Source organism: Thamnophis elegans, chromosome 2 (genome assembly GCF_009769535.1).
Source record: "Thamnophis elegans isolate rThaEle1 chromosome 2, rThaEle1.pri, whole genome shotgun sequence".
Lineage (NCBI taxonomy): Eukaryota > Metazoa > Chordata > Lepidosauria > Squamata > Colubridae > Thamnophis > Thamnophis elegans.
The window spans coordinates 37,916,008-37,938,693 of NC_045542.1; the positions used below are offsets into that span (position 1 = coordinate 37,916,008).

At 40.2% G+C, this 22,686-nt stretch overlaps 1 protein-coding gene across 5 annotated transcripts in view; it reads left to right on the top strand.

The window, feature by feature from the left end:
* The first annotated feature begins 1,228 nt into the window (after nt 1–1,228).
* The window catches only part of HELZ (helicase with zinc finger), a 147,392-nt gene continuing 125,934 nt past the window's right edge, over nt 1,229–22,686 (top strand). For 2 of the 5 annotated variants that reach the window (XM_032212401.1, XM_032212403.1), the window contains exon 1: nt 17,176–17,226. In XM_032212401.1, the coding sequence (XP_032068292.1) occupies nt 17,221–17,226 (6 nt within the window). In that variant the 5' untranslated portion in view covers nt 17,176–17,220. Of the gene's footprint in view, nt 1,291–17,175; nt 17,227–22,686 lie in introns of those variants that run through there. The other 3 variants (XM_032212402.1, XM_032212404.1, XM_032212405.1) reach the window with 2 other exon arrangements.

Sequence of the window (22,686 nt, forward strand, 5' to 3'; positions counted from 1 at the left end):
AGTCTCCAGGCCTTTCATCATCATTGAGCCTACCAACCATTTTGCCTTCCTTCCACCCTCTCCCTTTTAATCCCCACTGCTCGGAGGGGGTGGGGGCGAAAAACCACCCAATCTTGAATAGAATAGAGCTGGAAAGGGCGTTGAAGGTCTTCTATTCCAGCCATCCTGCTCAAGCAGGAGATCCTATTGTCAGCGTTCCAAATAACATCCAAAATTAAATCATAGTCCAAAGCAAATTATTGCTCAAAGATCCAATTTATTAAGAGTCTCATGTTGGCACATCTGTGAAAACCCGAATCTGAAAGCATCCCGGTTTCCCCCACCCAGTTGAAAGTTCAGGATCTTGCTTCCACACCCACAAGTCCATCACATGGTTCAATCTTCCACTGCCATGCTGGCAGTTCCACCCATCCAGTTCTGGTCAGGTACAGAGACAAAGACAAAGGATGAATCCTAGAAAGGAATTTTATTTTGACAACATCACATTCTACTCCTTACTATTCCCCCTCCCAATTCCCCACTAATGAAACAGCATAGTAAAATAAGTGTGTGTGTGTGGCAGGCCAAAGATCCAGAAAGGAATATGACTGCAGGCCTGACACCTATACCATTTCAAAGAAGTGACTGTCTTAGTCTCTTCTTAAAAACCTCTAATGATGGCGCGCCCACAACTTCTGCAGGCAAACTGGTTAATTGTCCTCACTGTTAGGAAGTTTCTCCTTAATTCCAAGTTGCTTCTCTCCTTGATTAGTTTCCATCCACTGTTTCCTGTCCTGCCCTCTGGTCCTTTGGAGAATAATTTGACCTCTTCTTTTTTGTGGCAGGCCCTCCAATACTGGAATATTGCTATCATATTGCCTTGTCCTTCTTTTCTCTAGACTGGCCATACCCAATTCCTGAAACCGTTCTTCATATGGTTTTACTCTCCAGGCCTTTAATCTTTATTTGAGCCTACCAACCATCTTGCCTTCCTTCCATCCTCTCTCCCTTTTCATCCCCAACTGCTTGGGGGCGCAAACCACCCGCTCTCCCGCCGCCTTTCCCCCCTCTTTCGCCACAGAGATCCCATCCGCCCGCCACTTTTCCTCCCTCTTAAGTTTTCCCTTCGCTTCCATCTCCAGGCGCGCGCGTGAGGGGAGGGGGGGGAGGGAGGAGGAAAGGGGCGGCGAAGCGCGGGGGGGGGGGAGGGAGAGGGGAAAGAAGGGGAGGAAAAGAAGATACTTTTTTACCCACAATGCTTTGGGAGGACGTTGACAAGTGGATCCAAGATGGCGTAGAAAGTAATGACAGGTAAGTCAGGACTTCCCTATTCGCTGGCTGGGGGAAAAAAACCGAAAGGACGAAAGGGGGAAAATCTCCGCCGGGGCTGGGAATCGGGGGAAGAAGTCTTCTGAAGCCGCCTGGGAAGCGCGGGGGGTAGGGGGTCCCTCGGGATTAAGGGGGAAAGGCTTCTCCGTCCCCGGCGGAGCGCGACCGGGGCTGGCCGGAGAGGGCCCTGCGCCTGCGGAGGGGCCTGCAGAAGTCGCAGCCCGGGGAGGAGGAGGCGGGTGGCGGCTGGGCTGTTTACGCGGAGGCGCCGCCGGGGTCCTGGGCACGAAACTGTTTCGGTGTGTGTGTGTGTTTGTGTGTCTTGTTTTTGTGTGTGTGTGTGTGTAGAGCGGGGTCGGTCGGTTGCGATGGGAGGCGGATATTCGGGTCCTTCACTACTAAAAGCAGGCGAGCGATACCTTCAAGGCTTTGGAGGCAAGAGGCGCAAAAACCCACCCTTGGAAGGCTGGTGTGTGTGTGTGTGTGTGTGTATTTTTGATCCCCCCTCCCCCCTTTCTCTCTCTTTCTGAAGCCAAGTCTGAGACTTGCCTCTTACGAGGCTGGCGAAGGAGGAAGCTTTTTACAGGGCGGGCTGTAGGAAAAGCGAAATTCCTCGAGAATCGTCTCTGGGCTTTTGTGAGGCTTAGCAGCAAACCACTCTTTTAACCTTTATAAATGGAAAGATCCCCTTCCCTCTCGCCACCAAGAAGCGGTCACGTAGGTATTTATTACACCCCCCCCCCCTTTCTATGAAGCAACAACTTCTTGTTCCTGAAGTTGGAATTAAATTATGAGTAGGGAATTTTTTTAATTTATGTTTTTGAGGGTGGGTGGGGGAATCGAACATTTTGGAGAGATTGCTTGAGTTGGGAAGGAAATGCTGGGATTGGTGACCACCGTTTTAGAATTTCTTTTGAGGGTCTTCAACAAGATAATCTGGTAAAGTTAATGTTTAAAGGCAGTTTCAAAAACAGAACATTGGAGTGTGGTTAATTGCAGAGGGAATAAGAAAAGAATGTATCTGTCCGTACATTACAGTTCCTGTTTTTATATTTTGTGTATATAATATCTAATCAATAACTTTTAATATACTTTTATATCTGTGCTTTGATTGAAATATCAATGTGCATATTTATACAGGTATGTGCTTTAATATCAATATATTAAATACGCTGACGAAAATACAAGTGCAAAGAAAATATCTTAAAAATCAGTTTTCTTATTGGAATTTGTCTTTTTGACATGGTTTTAAAATCATATATTTTCACAATATGTAGAGGGATTTTTTTTTGTACAAGCTTAACTTTTTGTGCAAAGCAATTTATGTAGTAATTAAGTTTCATTAAGATGATATTACAACTTGTAGAGTCAAAGCTTGAAAGAATAGGCATCCATATTACAATCAAATAAGAGGAAATGGCCTTAATATTTGAAACTCAACATCTGTAGTAATATGGTTGATATCGTTTAACTTTTCACTGCAAATATATTGTGTAAACTTTCATGGATCTTAACATAAGTCATCAGATTCATGGATTGATTGAAACCTGCACTACAGAAACTAAGGATTTAAGCATTATCTTTTCAACTTGTTCAATTATGATTTAAATCAGAAGATTTTTGCAGATTTTTTTACAGCATAAATAAAATAAAAAATACAGATTTATTGAGGCTGCTGTTCACACTTAACTGAAAATACTTAACAATCAATTTAATATTTTGAGTAAAAGTGTTTAGTATAGTGTAATTATTGTTTTGGAAACGATAGCTTGTTTAATTAAAAGGAAATGTAAAGACAGCAAAAAGTATATGTTACATTATTCCATAAGTACAACTTAAATTATAAGAAATCTATGTGGGGAGTATTGTATGTTTGTGTGCACATAATACTTAAAATAAGTATCTTGTATTAGAAGACAGAAAAGGCTTAAAACGTTGGTTATTTTGAAATTTTTCATAATAGGTATAGAATTTTAAAAAGATGTAGGCTTAAATTTATTTGCAAAAGTTCCAGATTTAAAACTGAGGAGACTAGTAGTGAGTTTATGTTGTGGTAATTGATCTGTTTTCAGATCATTTAGTGCAATACAGCTTTTTTTCTTTGATATTTATAGCTGGTTACCAACCCAAATACCTTCCATAATCTAACATTTGATAATGATTGTACTACTGCTGATATATTTTATAAATCTAAAGCCCTTAACATTTGAAAATCTGGTTGTATAAACAAGATCTTATTTAACATTTTTCTAGACGCAAATTTGTTAAATTTATGGAGAAAACATGCAATAATGCAACAAATTCATATACAGTGAAAGATCTGTCATATAGGTATGGAACTCAAAAGTATCTGGAAGATTATCTGGAAGATGGTATCAGATTGTGGCTGCATATATAATATTGATCTAATTCATATGATTGGTGTAAGGATTTTGAGATAATATGAATCATTCATTCATTCATTCATTCATTCATTCATCCATTCATCCATTCATTCATGAGGTTTTTGAACATACACAGAAAAAATATGCAGGTGTTAAATATTTTATTACCTGTTCTTTTCTTCAGCATAAGAAAATGCAGCATAGGACCATTTTAACAGATGCCACTTCTGCTATTTATTTAGAGATTTATATCCTGCTTTAGGACCTCGCTCTTCCTTCTCACTCACCCACCTCTGTCATTGCAGTAAGAATGTGAGGTAGGTTCGGTAAGAGTAATCCGACTGCAGTTACTCAATAAACTTACCAGGAAGATCTCTTGTTTGCTTTGCGATAACAATAAGTTCTAAATACATCTCAGAAAAAAAGTAAATAAGGCCCAAACATTTTGTAGTTCAAATATCTTTACTTTGAAAGAAATAAAAAGTACTAAGTACTACCAGCTTTTTTTAACTTGTGAATTCCCGCAGAGACAATGTGTTTTGTTTACTACAAAGAACAATTTATAAAGAATATTTTTTAAGCTCTTTGGTTAGTAATTTCATGGGATTTCTGAGTAAACTAAAGTTATAGTTTTAAATTAACTTACTGCTATGCTCACATGGTTAGATTCGTACATGTCCTAAGTAATATATCACAATTGAGAAACCATAGTATCTAGGTTAAAGCAGGATACTAGGCCAAAATTAAGTCATATTTGAGATCCTCATTGGTAAGAAATAAATCCCAGTATATATATATAGCAAGGAATATTTCTATTTAAGTGTTTCTAGGAATTCTCTTTTTAAAGAAAGGAGTATCTAATATAACTCGGGAAGATTTCCAATTAAAAACAGGCATATGATGGCCACCACTCAGCTTGAATAAAACTTGCCTACCAAATCCCTGTTTGAGATTTAGTAATTAATATATAATATGAAAAAGAAGCATTTCCAATGTATAAAATTTTTTAAAGTTCATATTTTTCTAGTTTTAGAAATGTTAAAATGGAATCTAAATAGAGCTGTTTTACTTAAAACATTGTTTTCATCAGTCATGGGAATGATGAATCTATTTTTAAGATTACATATAATATTCCTTAATTCAAGTGATTGGTTGAATCACAAACACATCCGCCCATGGCAAATATTTTACCTGGAAATATTACTAGTGTACGAGTGTATGGGACTTAACTAATCAGGGTCAATTGGGTTATTACTTTTATGAGTTCAGTGAAAAAATGCATTGAGCGGACTGTTGTAAAACCCACATATTTTATATCATTTTTAGCATCTATGTTTCTACAGTTCCTTTTTGACATAAAAATTTGCATGCTGTTGGTGTATGTGCTCATTTTTTACTTATAGGTTTGTACATCCTATATAATTTTTCAGCCAGTGTTTCATTACTGGACATATTTAAGAATTGTAGTTACATACTTTTGCCATGTCGTTGTAAATCTATGGAGGAATCTTGACTGTGTACCATAAATCAGGGTTCCCCAACCTTCAGTCTATTCCCCAGTGTTGGGTTGCAGCCTGTTCGGAACCAGACTGTAGAATTGGTAGGTGAGTGTGCGCAACCATCCCCTCCCCCCCCCTTACTGGCTACCACCAATCTGCCAAGCCGGAAATAAGACCACTACCATAAAGTTCTTTTGCTTATATTGCCTTTAATTGTGTTGCTATGATATTCTTCCTAATATATAATTCTTAATCAGCACCCGAAAATAACAGAAATTCATCTAATATTTTTGGTTGGGAAATATAGCTGTCTTATCGTCAGTGTATTTCTTTTCTCCTATATTGTTTCAGTAACCATAATAAGGGAATAAGAAGAGAAAATATAGTGTTTTTTTAAAAAAAGTATTTACAGTTGCTCACTTTTGTATTTCCAGAGTAACACATAGGAAGTTTTGTTGTAAAATAAAGAGTCAGTAATCCACTTCATCTACATTTGATTAGTGAGTCATGGTATGTCTGCACTTGAAATAATCTTTTAAGAAAAGTCTCAGAAGTGGTATTTCAATTTTAATGTTTTCTTCCAGGATGTTATTACTTGCTGTTTTTTAAGGAAACAATATGTCTAATTGCTGTGCTTCAGTGTTGTTGCTTTAATCACAATTTAAAAGTGTGGATTGTTCAGAGGTTATTTTGACCAGCTCATGGTCCAGATGTTGATTCCAATAGCCTGGACTGATGGTTAATGTATCTTTAGGCAGCAGCTATTTTTTTAGGAGTAAAAGTTAAGGATCAGAAATGGCAGGGAAGAGGTGGTCATATATCATCATCATCACCATCATGTCTGCTCCTTTCTGGAGTTTTGTACTGAAAAGAAACAGCCATAGGAAAAGATTGTTCCCCGTTTTATATTGTGTGGATCTGACTCTCTCAGCCATTTTTTTTTTAAAAAATGCTGTTTGAAAATAATGATTCAGTTCAGTTCAAATTTATTACAGCTATAAGTCCAGATACAAACAAAATATTGAATAAAAAAGGTACTGTATCCTTCTAGATATATGTATATGTGCTATAAAAGAAAAACAGTAAGTATAATGGAGTCTGAAATAATTAAAAAAATAGTTACTAAAATAAATCCAAATAAAATACTATTATAGCAAGTAATGATATACAAATAGTCTTCAACTTACAACCACAATTGAACCCAAAATTTATGTTGCTATGCAAGGCAATTGTTAAGTGAGTTTTGCCCTATGTTATGATCTTTTTTGCCACAGCTGTTAAATGAACTCCCTGTTTACTTTGCTTGTCAGAAGGTCACAAAAGGTGATCACTTGACCCTGGGATACTGGAACGGTCATAAATACATGCCAAGCATCCAAATTTTGATCATGTAACCATGATGATATTAACAATGGTTGTAAGCATGAAAAATGATCATGTCACTTTTTTCAGTGTTGTTACTTCAGATGGTCACTAAATCAATAGTTATAAATCAAGGACTACCTGTATCATACAAAAGGTAAAATAGATCTGAGTGACTTGAGAGATTATTTTCAAGTCCTTGTCTGAGAATAGTGGCATTTCATAACAGTCATACTTTCTACCTGGACATTTCTTCAAGACGCCTGACTCTATCTTGTCTTTTTTAAAAACAAAACGCTTAAAAAAATAATAATTCTAAAAATCCAAAAATTGTTCAGTTGCGGCAGTGGGTTTCACATTTTGTTAGCACCGGTTTGCCTCGCATGCGCTCGGCCTTCCATGCATGTACTTTACTCTCTCTTGCGTCTTCTGCACATGCACCCGGCCTCAAAAACATGCCTAAATAGGATGGCATAGAGCCAGGGCGGGTGGGCCCACTTGCGGTTTCACTACCGGTGAACCAGTTTGAACTGGCTAAATACCACATCTGCTCAGTTGGGATATAGAACATAAGGCGTGAGAGGCTGGAAAGCCAAAGCCAGTCTTGATTTGCTGTTATATAAGACATGTTTGTTCATTTACTCCCTTAACTATAGTTAATGTGAAACCATATAAAAGAGATCTTAGAATGGTAAGAACAGGGCGTTGGTACTTACCTGATACACCTCATAGTGGGGGAGGAGTATCCAGGATTGGTTGACCTTATCCTCTCATTGATCTGACTGAATCAGATAAGCTCTTGGTATACGCCCCTGGTCCACCAGGCACCGCCCAGTTATTGGCGAAGAACTCTATCCGACCCATTGTGCCATCCACTCCAGACCTTTGTTATGGTTTCAAACTTTTTATTGAGTTATAACTTAAACATATTAATGCATCATAACACATGTTACATTATCATGTCAGGAGGGGTCTGGATACTCCTCCCCCACTATGAGAAGAGGCATATCAGGTAAGTACCAACGCTCTTTCTCCATAGTGAGGAGTATCCAGGATGGGACATACCAAAGCTAACACGTCCCTAGGGAGGGTAACATATTGAGGGAATATGGCCAAACTAAGCCTGGTGGGGTGTGTCCCCCGCCCCGTGAACTGCCTGTAATACCCTGCCACCAAATGAAGCCTCCGCCGAGGCAAAGGTATCCAATTTGTAGTTCCTCACAAAGGGTGAGGGGTAAGACCACGTGGCTGCTCTACATATCTCTGTCAATGACGCCTGCGTGCCCAGGCCGACATGGTAGCCGCACTTTGTGTGGAGTGTGTTGTGATGGGGCTCGGTGACTGGATGCCCTGAGATTGGTAGGCTGTAGCAATGCAGGTCCTCAACCACCTGCCTATGGTGATGGAGGTCACCTTCTTGCCCAGGGACCCCGGTTGGAATGAGACAAACAGGGCCTCGGACTTTCTATTCGGCCGGGTTCTTCTGAGGTAAATCCTCAGAGCCCTTCTTACGTCTAAGGTATGCCACTTCGTCTCTAGTGACCGAGAAGGGTCTGGGCAAAAATTGGGCAAAATCAGCTCCTGCGACTTGTGGAAGCGTGAACACACCTTAGGTATGAACGAGGGGTCCAATCGCAACACTACTCTGTCCTGGTGAAAAATACAGAGGTCCTCCCTGGTGGACAGAGCCTGCAGTTCTGATATCCGTCTGGTGGATGTGATGGCCACTAGAAACACCACCTTAAGGGTTAAAAACTTTAATGACACTGTTCGCAATGACTCAAACAGGGCCCTCATCAGAGCATCCAACACCTTGTGCAAGTCCAAGGAGGGTGGCTTTTGGCCAGGTTCACCGAGAACCCATGGTCCCTCAGGATTGTCATAGTGGTGTCTAGATCCCTTAGAGCCCCCTCAAAAGAGGATGACTGTATCAGCAGGTCATCTAAATAACCTTGAATCCTGACCAGGACCTGTCTCAGATGCGCTGCCAGGGCAGCCATTACTTTGGTGAAAACTTGTGGGGCGGAAGACAGGCCAAAGGGCAAGGCCCAATATTGGAAGTTATGCCCTAGGTAGCAGAACCTGAGATACCTCCGGTGGTATGCCTAATGGTGTTCTGTACCCACTTATCAGATGAGGGGCGGTCCCAGCGATCAGCGAAGTACGCCAAGCGCCCCCCCCCAATGGGAGGTGAATTGGGTTTAGAATTAGTTTTTGCGGAAGGAGCACCCCCCACCGCCTCCTCCGCCCCCTCGAAAGGGCCACTTCTGCTGCCTGCCTCTGCTGTCTATCTGGGTATCTCTGTCTGGCAGAGAACCCCCCCTGGTACTGCCTGGCACCTGAGTTCATCTGAGCCCCTGAAAGAATCCTGACCCCGGAAGGAGGACCCTGGGAGTAGGCTCCCGGGAGTAGGATCGTCTGGGGTAAGGCGCCGCCCGGAACTGTCCCTTCTTTGGAGCAGTGGGAAGCACCTTTCGCTTGTCCTTGTTCTTGACCAGGTAGGGGTCCAGAGCTGCCCCCAAAAGGGCATCTTCTGTGAAAGGAGCAGATGCCAGGCACCACTTGTGGCGTACATCCGCCTGCCACTGTCTCAGCCACAGCAACGTACGAGATACAATGGCTGAAGCAATTGCCCTGGAGGCCTGTGCCTTCTCCTTTCATACTTAGAGGGTTTGGAAGGCTTGTAACCACCTTCTACCTCCAGCTCCGCCCTTCTTGTCTCTAGCCTTTGTTTCTTCCCCCCTTTGGGCAGCCTCTGGGGTGGTTGCTAACCTGGGTTGATCCTCCGCCCCTTTGGTGGGGCTGCTGTCTGTTGCTGCAGGTACCTGGGTCCTGCCTGTCTTCTCGTTGCTGCTGGGTGTCGCCATCTTGGAATACGTGGCTCCTCCCGGCTTTAAGATGGCGCCCACGCCAGGAGACAAAGGGCACCTCTTTTAAATCTCTTCTTCTTGTGCTTGTGCTCTGAGGAGCTGCTGTGCATCCCTGCTGCTGGTTTTTCCTCCTTCTGCCTCTTTCTGGTGCGCTAGAGGCTTGGCTCTGTCTGTGGACCCCCTCCAATGAGGTGGATCATGTGGACAATGGCGCGGGCACTCTGTGGCGTTTGGGAAGCCGTGATTCGCTGCTCAACCCTGTGGGGAGCAGTGGAGCACTCCGGCGCCTGGCAGAGTTTCCACGGCGAGGCTCACCAGGGCGGGAATCCAGCACAGCTCTCGCTTGCTGGTGGCCTGATTCGTGCCCCGCGGCGCTTGAGAAGCTGCGGCTTGCCGCTCGACCCTGTGGGGAGCGGCGGAGCGCTCCGGTGCCGCTGGAGCCTCCGCGGCAGGGCTTGCCTTTGGAAGGCTTGTGCCCTTTGTCTCCTGCTTGCCCGCCAGATTTCCTTTTCTGAGTGATACTTGTCTCGCTCAGAGGCCTGGGCAGCGTGCCGCCCCCAAGGGGACTTTTGGCAGACATTTTTGCAGCTTGGGGAGCTGTCCAGCTCGCTTGCGGCTGCTGCTGTAGGGAGACGAATTGTTCCTTTTCCTTTCTTTAAAATTCTTCCAAATTATCGGAGATCCAGGATGGCAAACCGTCCAGTTGAGGGACTGAGTTGATAACTGGGCGGTGTCTGGTGGACCAGGGGCGTATACCAAGAGCTTATCTGCCTCAATCCAATCAACGAGAGAATAAGGTCAACCCATCCTGGATACTCCTCCCCTCACTATAGAGAAATGAGCTTTAGTAATCAAGGAATGACAGAGTATGTTCTGAGTTTCTTATACTGTATACCTAATAACTTTTTTTCTTTTTTAAAAATGGGAAAAAATCCATCTTTCACTACTTAGGTAAATAGAAATCTATCAACTAAAATTTTCGGTTTCAAAACTAGCAATGTTTTAGAATAACATTATAACTTATATTTATTCCCATGATAAGCATTTACCTTTGACCAGGTCCTACTGACAGAAATTCTGGAGTTGTGGAGAGGTTTTTTTGCCTAATGTTTAGACTAAAATTTAATGTCTTGTCTCTGTCCGATAATTGTTTGGTTATTCAAGGCTGAAGTTTCTTGTTGATCATGGAAGAACACGAATTGTAGTATTTTCTCTGAGAATTAATATCCGCAAAAAACCCCAGCAGGTTTTTAAGTACTATTGGAGAAGAAAAATCTTTGTGAACAAACGGATGGCCTCATGGGCATATTCTAAGATATGCTTTGTTCTGGAAAATCCTCCTGAATCAAGTCAAAAGCCTATTTCATCCAGCCATTTATGTCCTACAAATGACTTAACTATGATGAATTCCTCTTCTATTGTTTTCCAATAGTATTTAAGGTATGAGGCCTCTGATCAAGGAGGTATCAAGACTAGCTTCAATTATCACTGAGAAATATCTTACTTTAGTAAATATGCATGATCACAAATTGCAACTTTTCTGTTTGAAATATCATGCTTCCACTTTGCAGGTAGTGCAGCTGTACAATTATCCTCTCTCATACATTGTTGTTGAAAAGAATTTTGTCCATATCTTTGTTTTAATGATCACTATGGGCATTGAATATGGTGGGTACTGCTACTTCTCCTGTTACCTTAAAGGAGTAACGGTAAAGGCAGAAGGGAAAAGAGAGCATTGCATTTAAAAAAAAACATTGGTAAAATTAAAATGATTCTGTTGGCCAAAGTAAGCAGATAATAGAGGATTCTACAGAATAAAAAGTTTCCCTGTCAGTTATGTCTAAGTCTAGGGCACTTTGTTCATTCCTTTTCCTAGCCGAGGGAGCAAGCATTATCTGAAGATGCTTCTGTGGTCATATGTGATGACTATATGCTAAACACTTATGAAATGCTGTTACCTTCCCACCAAAGTGATATCCATTAATCTACCATATTTTTGAGACTATAAGATGCACCAGAGTATAAGATGTACCAAGATTTTGAAGAGGAAAAAAAAAAAAAAAAAATAGTTTTGGGCCTCCGCTCATCTGATTTTTGCTCTCTCCAGCCCCCAGGAGCACTCTCCTGGAGAAGGGCGGCATACAAATAAACCAAATACAATACAATACACTCTGCAAGCCTCCCAAGCCTTCTTTGCGCCCTGTTTTTTGTGAAAAATGGGTAAAAAACATTCCCATTTTTGGCCTCCCAAACCCCCCAGGAATGCCATATTTGCTCTCTCCAGCCCCCAGGAGCACTTTGCAGATCTCCCAAGCCTTCTTTGCGCCCTGTTTTTTTTTTTTTTTTGTGAAAAATGGGTAAAAAACGGCCCCTTTTTTGGCCTCTCAGACCCCCAGGAGTGCTGTTTTTGCTCTCTACAGCCCTAGGAGCATTCTGCAGGCCTCCCAAGCCCTCTGTGCGCCCCATTTTTGCTGAAAACTGACACGTGGGGTGGGGTTTCAGGAGGCCAAAAATGGCCATATTCAGTGTATAAGACGCACCAATATTTCCACCCTCTTTTAGGGGTCTTGTACTCCGAAAAGTACGGTACTTACATTTGCATGCTTTTGAAATGCTAGGTGGGTAGGAGCTGGGGCAAGTAACGGGACTCACCCTTTTGTGTGGAGTTCGGGTCTCAAACCTGGGCTGTCAGTTCTCCAGCTGATAAGCGCAGTGTCATGGTGCCTCATTCTACAGAATAGGGAGAAAGCCTACACACAAACCAATAATTACTGAAGTGGAATTTGTTTGTGGATGCACCACAGTATGTTAAAACCTATTGTTAGACAAAGAAAAGCTGTATATTTAGTAAATAAATACATTTACAGGTAACAAAAAATTACAACTGAACACTTATGCTTTAATGGCATTTGGTTGATTAAAAAACAAAACGCAAATGCATTATTTCATTTCACAAATAAGGGAGAGAGGCTTAGCTCAAAATTTCCCTAAGTAATACAAGTAAAAATAGTTATCACACTGTTTATGTAATTGGTTCATATCACTCAAATCTGGTGTATCTTATGTCTGAGCTTTACTGTAAGTTACTACCCCCTGCAGTAGATTTTTTCAGAATTCATGATGACTGTAATAGAATATTTATTCACAAGATTTGTAGATGTAGTTTTAACACTGAGAATGAAGAGTATCTGAAATCCCTATTGTGGGTTTGTACTCTTGTCCCTGGAAATTCTTTCCTTGGGTGAGAAAGAATGGAGATGCTCTCCTACTTTTGGAGTCCAGACCTTAAATTTTATGTGAAAAATAATCAAAGTAACAGACAACAAAAACCAGTTTGGCAGCCAGTAACACGCAACAAAAACCATAGAAAACAGATATTACTTTTCACAATGGAATCTTTTTGCTTCTCTTGGAATTTCAGATTGCATTGTAACTTTATGAAGCATCTATATTCCTGAAGACCTGCTTAAACAGTTCTTAATATAATTAATTAAATGGGATGCAATTAAAGTAATTAAATCAATGTGATGCAATCACAATAAAAGTATTTTGATTTCAGAATTAATGAATGACACTTTATGTAAAACCTGGGCTGGCAACCATACTGATAAATCTTTGGTCTTATCTACATAATTCCAGTTCTACACATTGTGGGTTTCCCCCCTTTTTTGCAGATGTTTCATTACCAAACTCAGCACTGATAATATTACCTAGTTTGGTAATGAAACATATGCAAAAAACCCACCAAGCTGATAGACCATCAAGGATCTCACATCTCAACCCCGAGCTACAAATATCAATGAAATGGTATATATTGATTAATATTAAATGGAGGTAACTTTCTGGATTAATACTTGCTCTTTTATTAATATAAGAGTGCTTTCTGATTGCAGAACAGTCTTTGATTAAGCAGAGGCTCCTTGAAGGTGACTCAAATTTTTCAGCACCACCTTTGCGCTCTCAGAGGGCCTTCAGCCTTGCAGAGAGATTTTCAGGGGATTACTAAGGGGCTCACATACTGCAGAGTGTTTGTTCTGTAAGTCTTATTAGCTCCAAGAGTACTCTTTTCTATTTTAGTACAGAAGCCCCTTGATTAATCATCTAACAGATATATCCTAAAGTGATCAAAATCAAATCCCGCTACATATGTTTTCAATGATGCTGTCAGAAACACTTCTCATATTAAAAATAAATTGAACTGGCTGTTACATAATGCCGATTTTAGGTGGTCTTGCCTGTTTATATAGGTATAATGATTTCTAGCAGGTAAAGTTTAACTGAAAGGAATAATTACAGATGTTCGCATGTCCAAAGATACTAAGCCAGAAATTTGCTCCAGATATATGAAAATAGGTGTTACTCAGTAATTGGTGTGCCTACGATATTTTGTGTGCTGTTGAGATGAAATAGCATAATTCCAAGTCTTTTAGGTACTGGTTGTTTTATGATAAGATATTAGCTTGCAAGCTTCCCAGCTAAATGTATAATCATGGAATGAAAGGGGCTTATATGCTTCATCCTTCATATTCATTAATTCTTAGGTTTGTGGCTGATTACTGCTGCTTTCTGTGATTTGATGATTCTTCTGCATTGTTTCTTGATGGAACATCCATGTTTGGCCCTTTTTATATTGTGCCTGCCAATCATTTTGTTGCTGATTTTGCTTCCAAAGTAGTAAGAGGCTCTTCCACCTTAGTGGGATCTTGTGATTAAAACACCCCCCCCCCATGGTACACTTATTAATTTTTTTTAAAAAATGGATAAAAATGAAATAGTATATAATAACTTTGATTAAATAAAAAAATTAAGAGGAGCTCAGTAGCAATAGCATTTAGACTTATATACCGCTCTACAGTGCTTTACAGCACTCTCTAAGCAGTTTACATAGCCAACAACTGTGTATTGCCCCCAACAATCTGGGTCCTCATTTTACCCAACGTGGAAGAAAGGTAGGCTGAGTCAACCTTGAGCCTGGTGAGATTTGACTACCAAATTGCAGTCAGCTGGCAGTCAGCAGAAATAATCTGCAGTACTACACGCTAACCACTGCGCCGCCTCTGCTCATAAACAGCTGCTTCTCCTTTGCAGTCTTAGTACCTCCCGTAAAATAGTGATGCACAAGTTTATATATGAAGGCTTATTAAACCTTATATGGGAAACTATAATTGTAGAAGTTATGCACTCATTTGGACTGAATTTATATGGAAATTATTGATTTCTTTAGTTGTATAAAAAATGGATAGCTCTTCCTCCATTCCATAGAAAGTTTTATTATGGAAGTAGTAGATTTCTGATTACAGCTCTCTACAGGAATACACTTTCAGATGTGTTGGGATCACAACAAAAATATTGGTGACATATGCTGGATTGCATTTTTATTTTTGTTTGTACCATAACAGATTGAATTGCTTTTCTCGGAATAAAAACCTTCCCAATGTTTTATTAGCTCAGACTGTGCTATAAAAATTAAAGCTTGTAATTCAGTTATAGAGCATTCCATGACAAAATAATCTACTTGAAAATTTTCACAAGCCAGAGAAAATACCTCCCAGTTATGTCTACACAGAGGTGGGTTGCTCCCGGTTCGGCCTGTATCGGGTGAACCGATAGTAGCAGTGGTGGAAGGCTCCGCCCACCTGCTTGGATGCGTGAGAGTGAACTGGTATTAAAAAATTTGGAAACCTACCACTTCTGTACAGCATTATGCATAGTTATACTTTTGGCCAGCAATCCTGATGAATCAGAAGTGGATTATATACCGTATATACTCGAGTATAGGCCGACCCGAATATAAGCCGAGGCACCTAATTTTACCACAAAAAAACTGGAAAAGTTATTGACTCGAGTATAAGCCTAGGGTGGGAAATGCAGCAGCTACCGGTAAATTTCAAAAATAAAAATAGATACCAATAATGTTTTTGAATATTTATTTCAAAGAAAAACAGTAAACTAGCGGTGTATTCAATGAAATACTTCACTCACCTCATGATGCTGATGTCCCGCTGTGATGATGATGTCCCGTGCAGCCGCGGGAGCGATGTCCCGCCTCCTATGACACACGGCACAGTGATTCCTATCATTGGATCACTGTACCAGAGGAGGTGGGACATCGCTATGTGGCTGCTTGCCATAACAAGGAGGAGGTGGGACATCGTTGCAGAGCGGCAGGAGGGGGAGGAAGGGGAATCGTAAGACAGCCCTGCATTACATTAGAACGTGAGGAGGGGGGATGGTGCGGTGCGCGCTGCGCGGCAAACTGACACAGAGGGAGGGGAAACTCACAGGGGCACTGGGCCATTCACGAGTGTCACCCAGCGGCATGGCCACGCCCCTTTTTCTCCTCCATTTCGGGCAAATTTTTCACTGACTCGAGTATAAGCCGAGGCGGCTTTTTTCAGCCCAAAAAGTGGGCTGAAAAACTAGGCTTATACTCGAGTATATACAGTAGGTTTAACGTTATTTGTGTTCTGTTTTGGCACTGTTTTTAAACTTGTATTCCTAGGATGCTTTAGTGTTTTGGAGCTTTTGGGGCAAAGATGGCTTTCAGAGTCAGTAAAGCAATTAAACACTATCTCTGTTTTATGATCCCAAGTATACACAAGAAGTTTGTCTGTATAGGTTTCCTGCAGGGTAAATTACGAAGTCACATATATCAAGAAATATTCTGTCTAACAATATAGTGGAATCATGCTATCTGTATATGCTAGTCCCCAGGTTTCATTCTAGAGCTCTTCTTCTTGCCTCTTTGAATCAACTGCTGTGTAACTGCTCAGTTTTGAGGGTTTCTGCCTTTTGTCCCTTGTCTACAATATGGCTGTTTCAAGCATGAGAATCAGAGATTCCTGCCTCACTGGCTTCAATTCTTATACCATCTCTCCTTTTCTTGACTGAGCAATCATGTAGTAGCAAGTTGCAACTAGTTTAATAATGGGATTGTAATTCAAACAACGAACACGACAGTCAAACACTCAGCTTAAACACTCAGGCACAAACTCCAGGGAAGATGAGATCTTGTCTGGTAGCCAGGGTACTGTACCAGCCATGCCAATGCAGCTTAAAGCAGAGAGTCCAGGGGGGGGGAAAAATCCCCAGAGGTTTACAGTCTAGAACTGTAGCTACAACAATCAAGAGTTAAAAGATTGGCAATTAATGGGAAGCAGGCCCCAATAAAAGGGGTGAGGTGGGGCAGAGGAACAAGACTGTTCTGTATCAGCCAAAGATTCAAACACAAAGGAATTCCACAAGCCAGTTTGAGTCATAAACATTGATAAGAGAGTAAAGATTCAGGAATGTAGGTCTCATTTTGGGGACTTGTTAACTGAGGTCCTGGTAACTACTGCTAAGTAGCTCCAGCTACAAAAATCTTCAAAAATCAGCATTGCTGGAAGTTAGCTGGGAGATCAGTCAGAAAATGTATGGAAGTGTTTCAAATAGGATTGCTGAAGGATTTCCCACAATTTTTTCATTTTTGAACAGCTCTTGCCAAAGAATCACATGCTCCAGAAGGCTCTTTCTGTGTTGGTAATCCAAAATGAAGCAGTTGATTCTTGAGAAAGTGTAAATTGTTCCATATAGTAGAAGATAATATGGCTGTTAAACATTTTTCCCGGCCTACTGATTACTGGTAATGATCTTCCCCAGCTCTTTAAGCCATGTTGGTATAGTGTAAGAATCTAAAGTAATCCCATCAGAATGACTTGCTTTTACCGTGTATTAATTTTACAGTGGACAACATATTCGAGAATATTCTTCAATATTTAAAAGTTCCTCTGGAGGCAAGCTCATTGGAAAGGTTCCATGGAGGTAGAATTCATTTTAAAATGTTACATGTTCTTGCAATTTTAAAGTTGATTGAATACAGTAATTTGTTTAAGCATTTCTTTTGTATTATCTGGTTAATGAATGAAGTGGCACTGCCCATTTCACAGTTTTACAATTTAATATTTATATTATTGTATATCCCTTTCCTTCAGAAGCAGACCTGGATTCTTTTTTTTAAACACCCTGTGAGTGTTTCTTTTTTTACTTGAAATGCTTTTCTAAATTAATTTTTAGAGTTTGGGATTTTAAATCAAAGAATAAATTTGTTGAAAACAAATATGTTGGCTTTAGAGTGTGCCTTTTAAATATTAATTCAATTTGAAAACATTTGTATCCAGTTTTATCTTGAAGAACTTCTTTTAGGCAGCTTGTAGGATAATAAAATCATTTGTCATAGGAATGTCATGACGTAAATATACAAAGAGAAAATCTCTATCCCTGTAGGAGGAGGAGTGGCAGAACCTGAAGTGTAGTCAAAAGAGGGATCAGCCTAGAATCTCTATGTAGCCTCAAGCGAACTATGTCCAACCTCCCTTGAATTAAATGGATGCTTTTCTAACTCCAAGCTGATGCTAATGATTAGTTGAGAAGATTCCTATGCATAACGCAGAATTAGCTATAAATCAGTTTTAACTGGACCTTTATTTGCGGACTTGATCTTTCAAGCCTGACAATCCCGCCCCCCAAAAAAACAGCAATCATAAGATTCAGAGAGTGATATACTTTCTTTTAAAATATGATACTTTTCAGGATAATGAAGAGTAAAATCGGCCTTTTTTGAATGGGAGCTCTAGAAGAAATGACCTATTTGTCCTGCTCTCCCAGGCCAACCTGAACCATTTTGTAAAGGTGTGGCAAAATTATGTTTGTGCGCGTGCCATAATTCAGTGCTCCTCAAGCACCTGTGCATGTGCGTACAACCCCCACCCCTCACATATGCGCACAGCCACCCCACATGCAGGGGGGGGGAGTTTTCACCCTCTCCAGGCTCCCGAGACTTTCCTGAAGTCTGGAGAGGGTGAAAAACGGGCCCAATGGGCCAACTGTAACTTCAGAAACAAACTTCTGGTTGGCTCATTGGCCTGTTTTTCACCTCCCCAGGCTTCAGGAAAGCCTCTGGAGCCTGGGGAGGGTGAAAATAGCTTCCCCCTGCCCTCCGAAAAGCCGAAAATCATGTATGCGCCAGAGCTGATGGCGTGCCATAGATTCGCCATCACAGTGCTAGGGAGACATATGAAAAGAATTGACATCAAACACTAGGCTGGTTGATACAGAAGGCTGCACTTGCTCAAATATCTTGATTTCAGAGGCATCTGCAGAAAGGAAAGAAACAGGACGTTGGAGGTCATCATAGGACCATCTAGGCCCCTCCCCCTTGGTATATGTATCAATATCAACACATATACAAATGTCATCTTGACTTTTTTTTTTATCTTTCCCTTCAGAATGCTTAAGCCTTTACATATTTTCAGCAGGACTTTGTGCCCCACACCAATTTGGAAACTTATAATTGTTTCAAGAATAAAATGCTCTTAAAAACTAGTTCATCCAGTGCATCCTGTACTCCTGTATTCAATGTTCTGGAGGTCATCCATAAATTAATCAAAGTTGTCTTGATCCTTTAATGCTGGTTTGAAATGAAAAAAAAATCAGAATAACTTAGAGTTAAAGAGCTTCAAAAAGTTTAGAGATTAGGCAGAAATGCTATATTGTGATGGCAACTGTCTGCCTTAATATTTTGATCAGCGTTCCCAATGTCTTTGGGGCACTGGAATTATTTGAAAATTTAAAAGAATTTTATGGAAATGCAAAACACTGACATTTTTGTATAATAAGCAAACACCTTTCATGTATTTTTTAAGCTGTGTCAGAGGAACCAATGGAAATGCAAGTTATGCTTGAGGCTAATGCTTTGCGGCACGTTAGAATCCCATTCTGTGAATGGGATGGGTGGGTGTATTAAATGACTATAAAATCTTTTACAACTTTTTGCATCTGTGTTGTGCCTTCTTTGAACAAAGCATATAGACCCTTCCACATGCCACCTTGTATGAAATGTAGGTGGCTATTAGTAGTAGAATTGTTTCCATCACATACACCCCCCCCTTTTTTGCTAGAGAGTTGAAGGGATTTCTTAAAGCAAGCTATAGGAGGAGATGGAGAATGGAGTGGAGGAGAACTTCCATCACAGTATATAACTGTTGGACAAGAAGTGTTGAATATGCTAGCATGAGGTTTTTCATACCATGCTCTTTTTGTGCAAGAACCTTGATAATTTTTTAAAAAAGCAAACAATGTCTTTGCCAGCAAATATTGTGTCTTCATGGGAGAGATCATGCAATAGAGAGAAATGTATCTGTTCTTTTATGTCAGTGATAACATACTTGTTTACCAGTTGAATACACTGCTGGAAGGTGGAAAGCAGAAGACTTCCAGGACATTTCCCTTTTTATCTAAAGTTACAGAGTGTGGCCAAAACTGAAATGGAATTGTGAAAGCAAATGGGTTTCATAGAATCCAGTCGAAGCCTAGAGTGTATGGCTAAGTCAGGTTACATTACTCTGTTATCCAGAAAAGCATTATTAATGTTAGTTACACTAATGAAAGCAAGTGCTCGAAGGCTGAGAGATAGTAACTAACTTTTTTGTTTCCCTGGTTGTGCCTAAATAGCTGGTTTTTCTGCTCATTTCATTCATTCTTCCAGTACATTCTAATTTGTCTCTGATAAATGGAAATTTTCATTTTTATTATATGCTTAAACAGATTGGCTTAGGGAGTAATTAATTTGATAATTAGTGCAGACCCACCTTTATTAGTTTTATGAACAACTCAAATACGCATGTATCTAATACTGCTTCCTCCTCCTGTTTTCCTCACAACCACTCTGTCAGGTGAGTTGGGCTGACAGTGACCATCTGTAGCTCAAAGTCACCCAGCTGGCTTTCATGGCTAAAGTGGGATTAGAACTGGTTTCTAATCTGGTGCCTTAACCACTAAATCATATAACATATATGACAAATAAATACTGTGCAGGTTATATGACAGTATATATGCAGTGGCATGTGAAAAAGACCTTGAGAATCAGGACAAGAAAATGCTGTCTAGGTCAGATAGAAGAGGACATCGCTCATAGCTGCATAATGGGCAGCGGAAGAGACTCCGAATGGACCCTCCATAGCTCCTCAGGCTGTTATGGAGATCTTGGGAGACTTACTTTCAAACTTGTAAGATTTTGTTAATATACTGTAGCTTTACAATAAAGGAGCGTTAGCCCATCTGGTCGTGCTTCCTGTCTGTTTTACCTGGGAAATATATAACAATATGTGTCTTATTTGGACAATATATGTCTAAGATTACATTCTTATTCTTAATGTGTTATCTTAAAACATTGTAGTACTTTATTAAGGTCCATGCCAGTGTTTCCATTAAATATCAAAGTTGTGTGTGACATAATAAGCATTTTAATTTCTAGTATTTTATTTCCCCCCTCCCCCAGTTTTTACGATTATATCACTATGAATTATGTAGGTAGTACAATATGTTTCAAAACCATAAAGCCTTCAACCATGAAATACTGAGATTTGTAAAATAACTAACAAAATCGCTGGGTTGTGCTCCTTCTAAGCATTTTTTGTGGGATAAATATTGTACTCTTGAAAGACATATTATTTTATTAGATATTGCAATACAAAATGCCCTTGCATTTTAAATAAAAGATAAATACATTGTAGAGATGGTGACAAAGGTATCAGAAACTCCCTTTTTTCCTATTCATTATTTTATTTATTAATTTTATTGCTTGAGTCTGCATAAACACTCTTAACTTCTAACTCCTTTCAAAGAAAGGGGTAAAAATGTTAATTAGATTTATCACATTTTGCATATAATATGCTGCTATCTGGCCCACAATTAACTTACAGATCTATTTTTATTTCTGTTTTGCATTGTATGCATTTTAGTGAAATTATTTAGATGTTTAAGTATACTTTGAAACAGTCTCTGTCATCCCCCCCCCTTAGAATGTTTGTGCACTAAAACAAGGTGGGGTGAGGAATGTTAATAGACCATTGATGTCAATTTTCCAGAAATATCCTAATATAAATTCTGTAGTTTTCAGTTAATTAATTTGCATTAAAGAGACTAAAGAGGCAATTCTTTGAATTATTTTTAAAATGTTCTTGATAGTATGCCTAAAATTGCCTAGAAGGAGCAAATATTTTTTTCTGTAGAATAGCCAAAAACCATACCATATAAAACAAAATTGGTGCAATATATACCAACAGCCCTGTCTTTGCAGGGAAAAATAGGTGTGCACGTAAAAATGCAAGTAGAAAAATAGGAACCACCTTGGTGGGAAAGTAACAGCGTTCTGTGTGCCTTTGGCGTTTAGTCATACCAGCCACATGACCACAGAAAATGTTTTCAGACAGTGCTGACTCTTCGGCTTTGAAAAGGAGATGAGTACTGCCTCCTAGAGTTTGGAATGACTAGCATTTGTATGAGGGGAAGCTTTACTTTTACTTTTATAGGTGTGAGAGTAAGCAGTCCTGCTAGTGACTTTGGCCTAAGCTCAGTAAAACTTTGCATATTAAAGTAAGTATATTTGGGATTCAAAAAACTATAGCAACTGATACAGTGGTTTCAGTACAAGATTGATACGATAATTCCAAATGGTACCACTCACTATCAATATCACTTAGACTTATATATGCTTCACAGTGCTTTGCTGCCCTTTCTAAGTGGTTTACAGAGTTGGCCTACTGCCGCTAAAATCTGGGTCCTCATTTTACTACCTTGGAAGAATGGAAGGCTGAGTCAACCTTGAGCCAGTGAGAATCGAACTGCTGGCAGTCAGCAGAAGTAGCCTGCAATACCGCATTCTAACCACTGCGCCACCATGGCTCACCACACCACCTAGGCTGCCATATTGTGGGCTAGTTGCAGTTTCCAGTATGTCATTCACGACTGTCTCACAAGGAGCACCTTGCAAAAATTGAACCTTGAGATGATCAGTTCATCAACAACTAGTACCAGGTTCTTTGGGGATAGACACAGCTGGTTTAGAGGCTGAAGGTAATTTTTTAAAAAAAACTTTCCCTGCAACAGATCTTATGAAGCTGTTTAGTCTTAATGCTAGTCCTAGGAGGACCCTCAGACTGCAAATCAGTTACTTAAGGTAGACTCTGGGTCCATTTTTTAGACTATAATTCTGACTTCAAAACAGAAGTCATTTGGGCAACTGGCTTCAAAACAATATGATCCTTCTCAGCAGATTCATGTTAGTATTAAGCAATACAAACTTGTGGGACCCCTACGGATCTTTTTGATTATGGCAGATGCAAATCCAATAAAGAAATCAGTAAAACCCCAAGGGGCCAAGCAGGTATCTCCCAGTCAAGAAATTTAGGAATATTAACACAATTGCCCTCTTCCTCTCTGTCT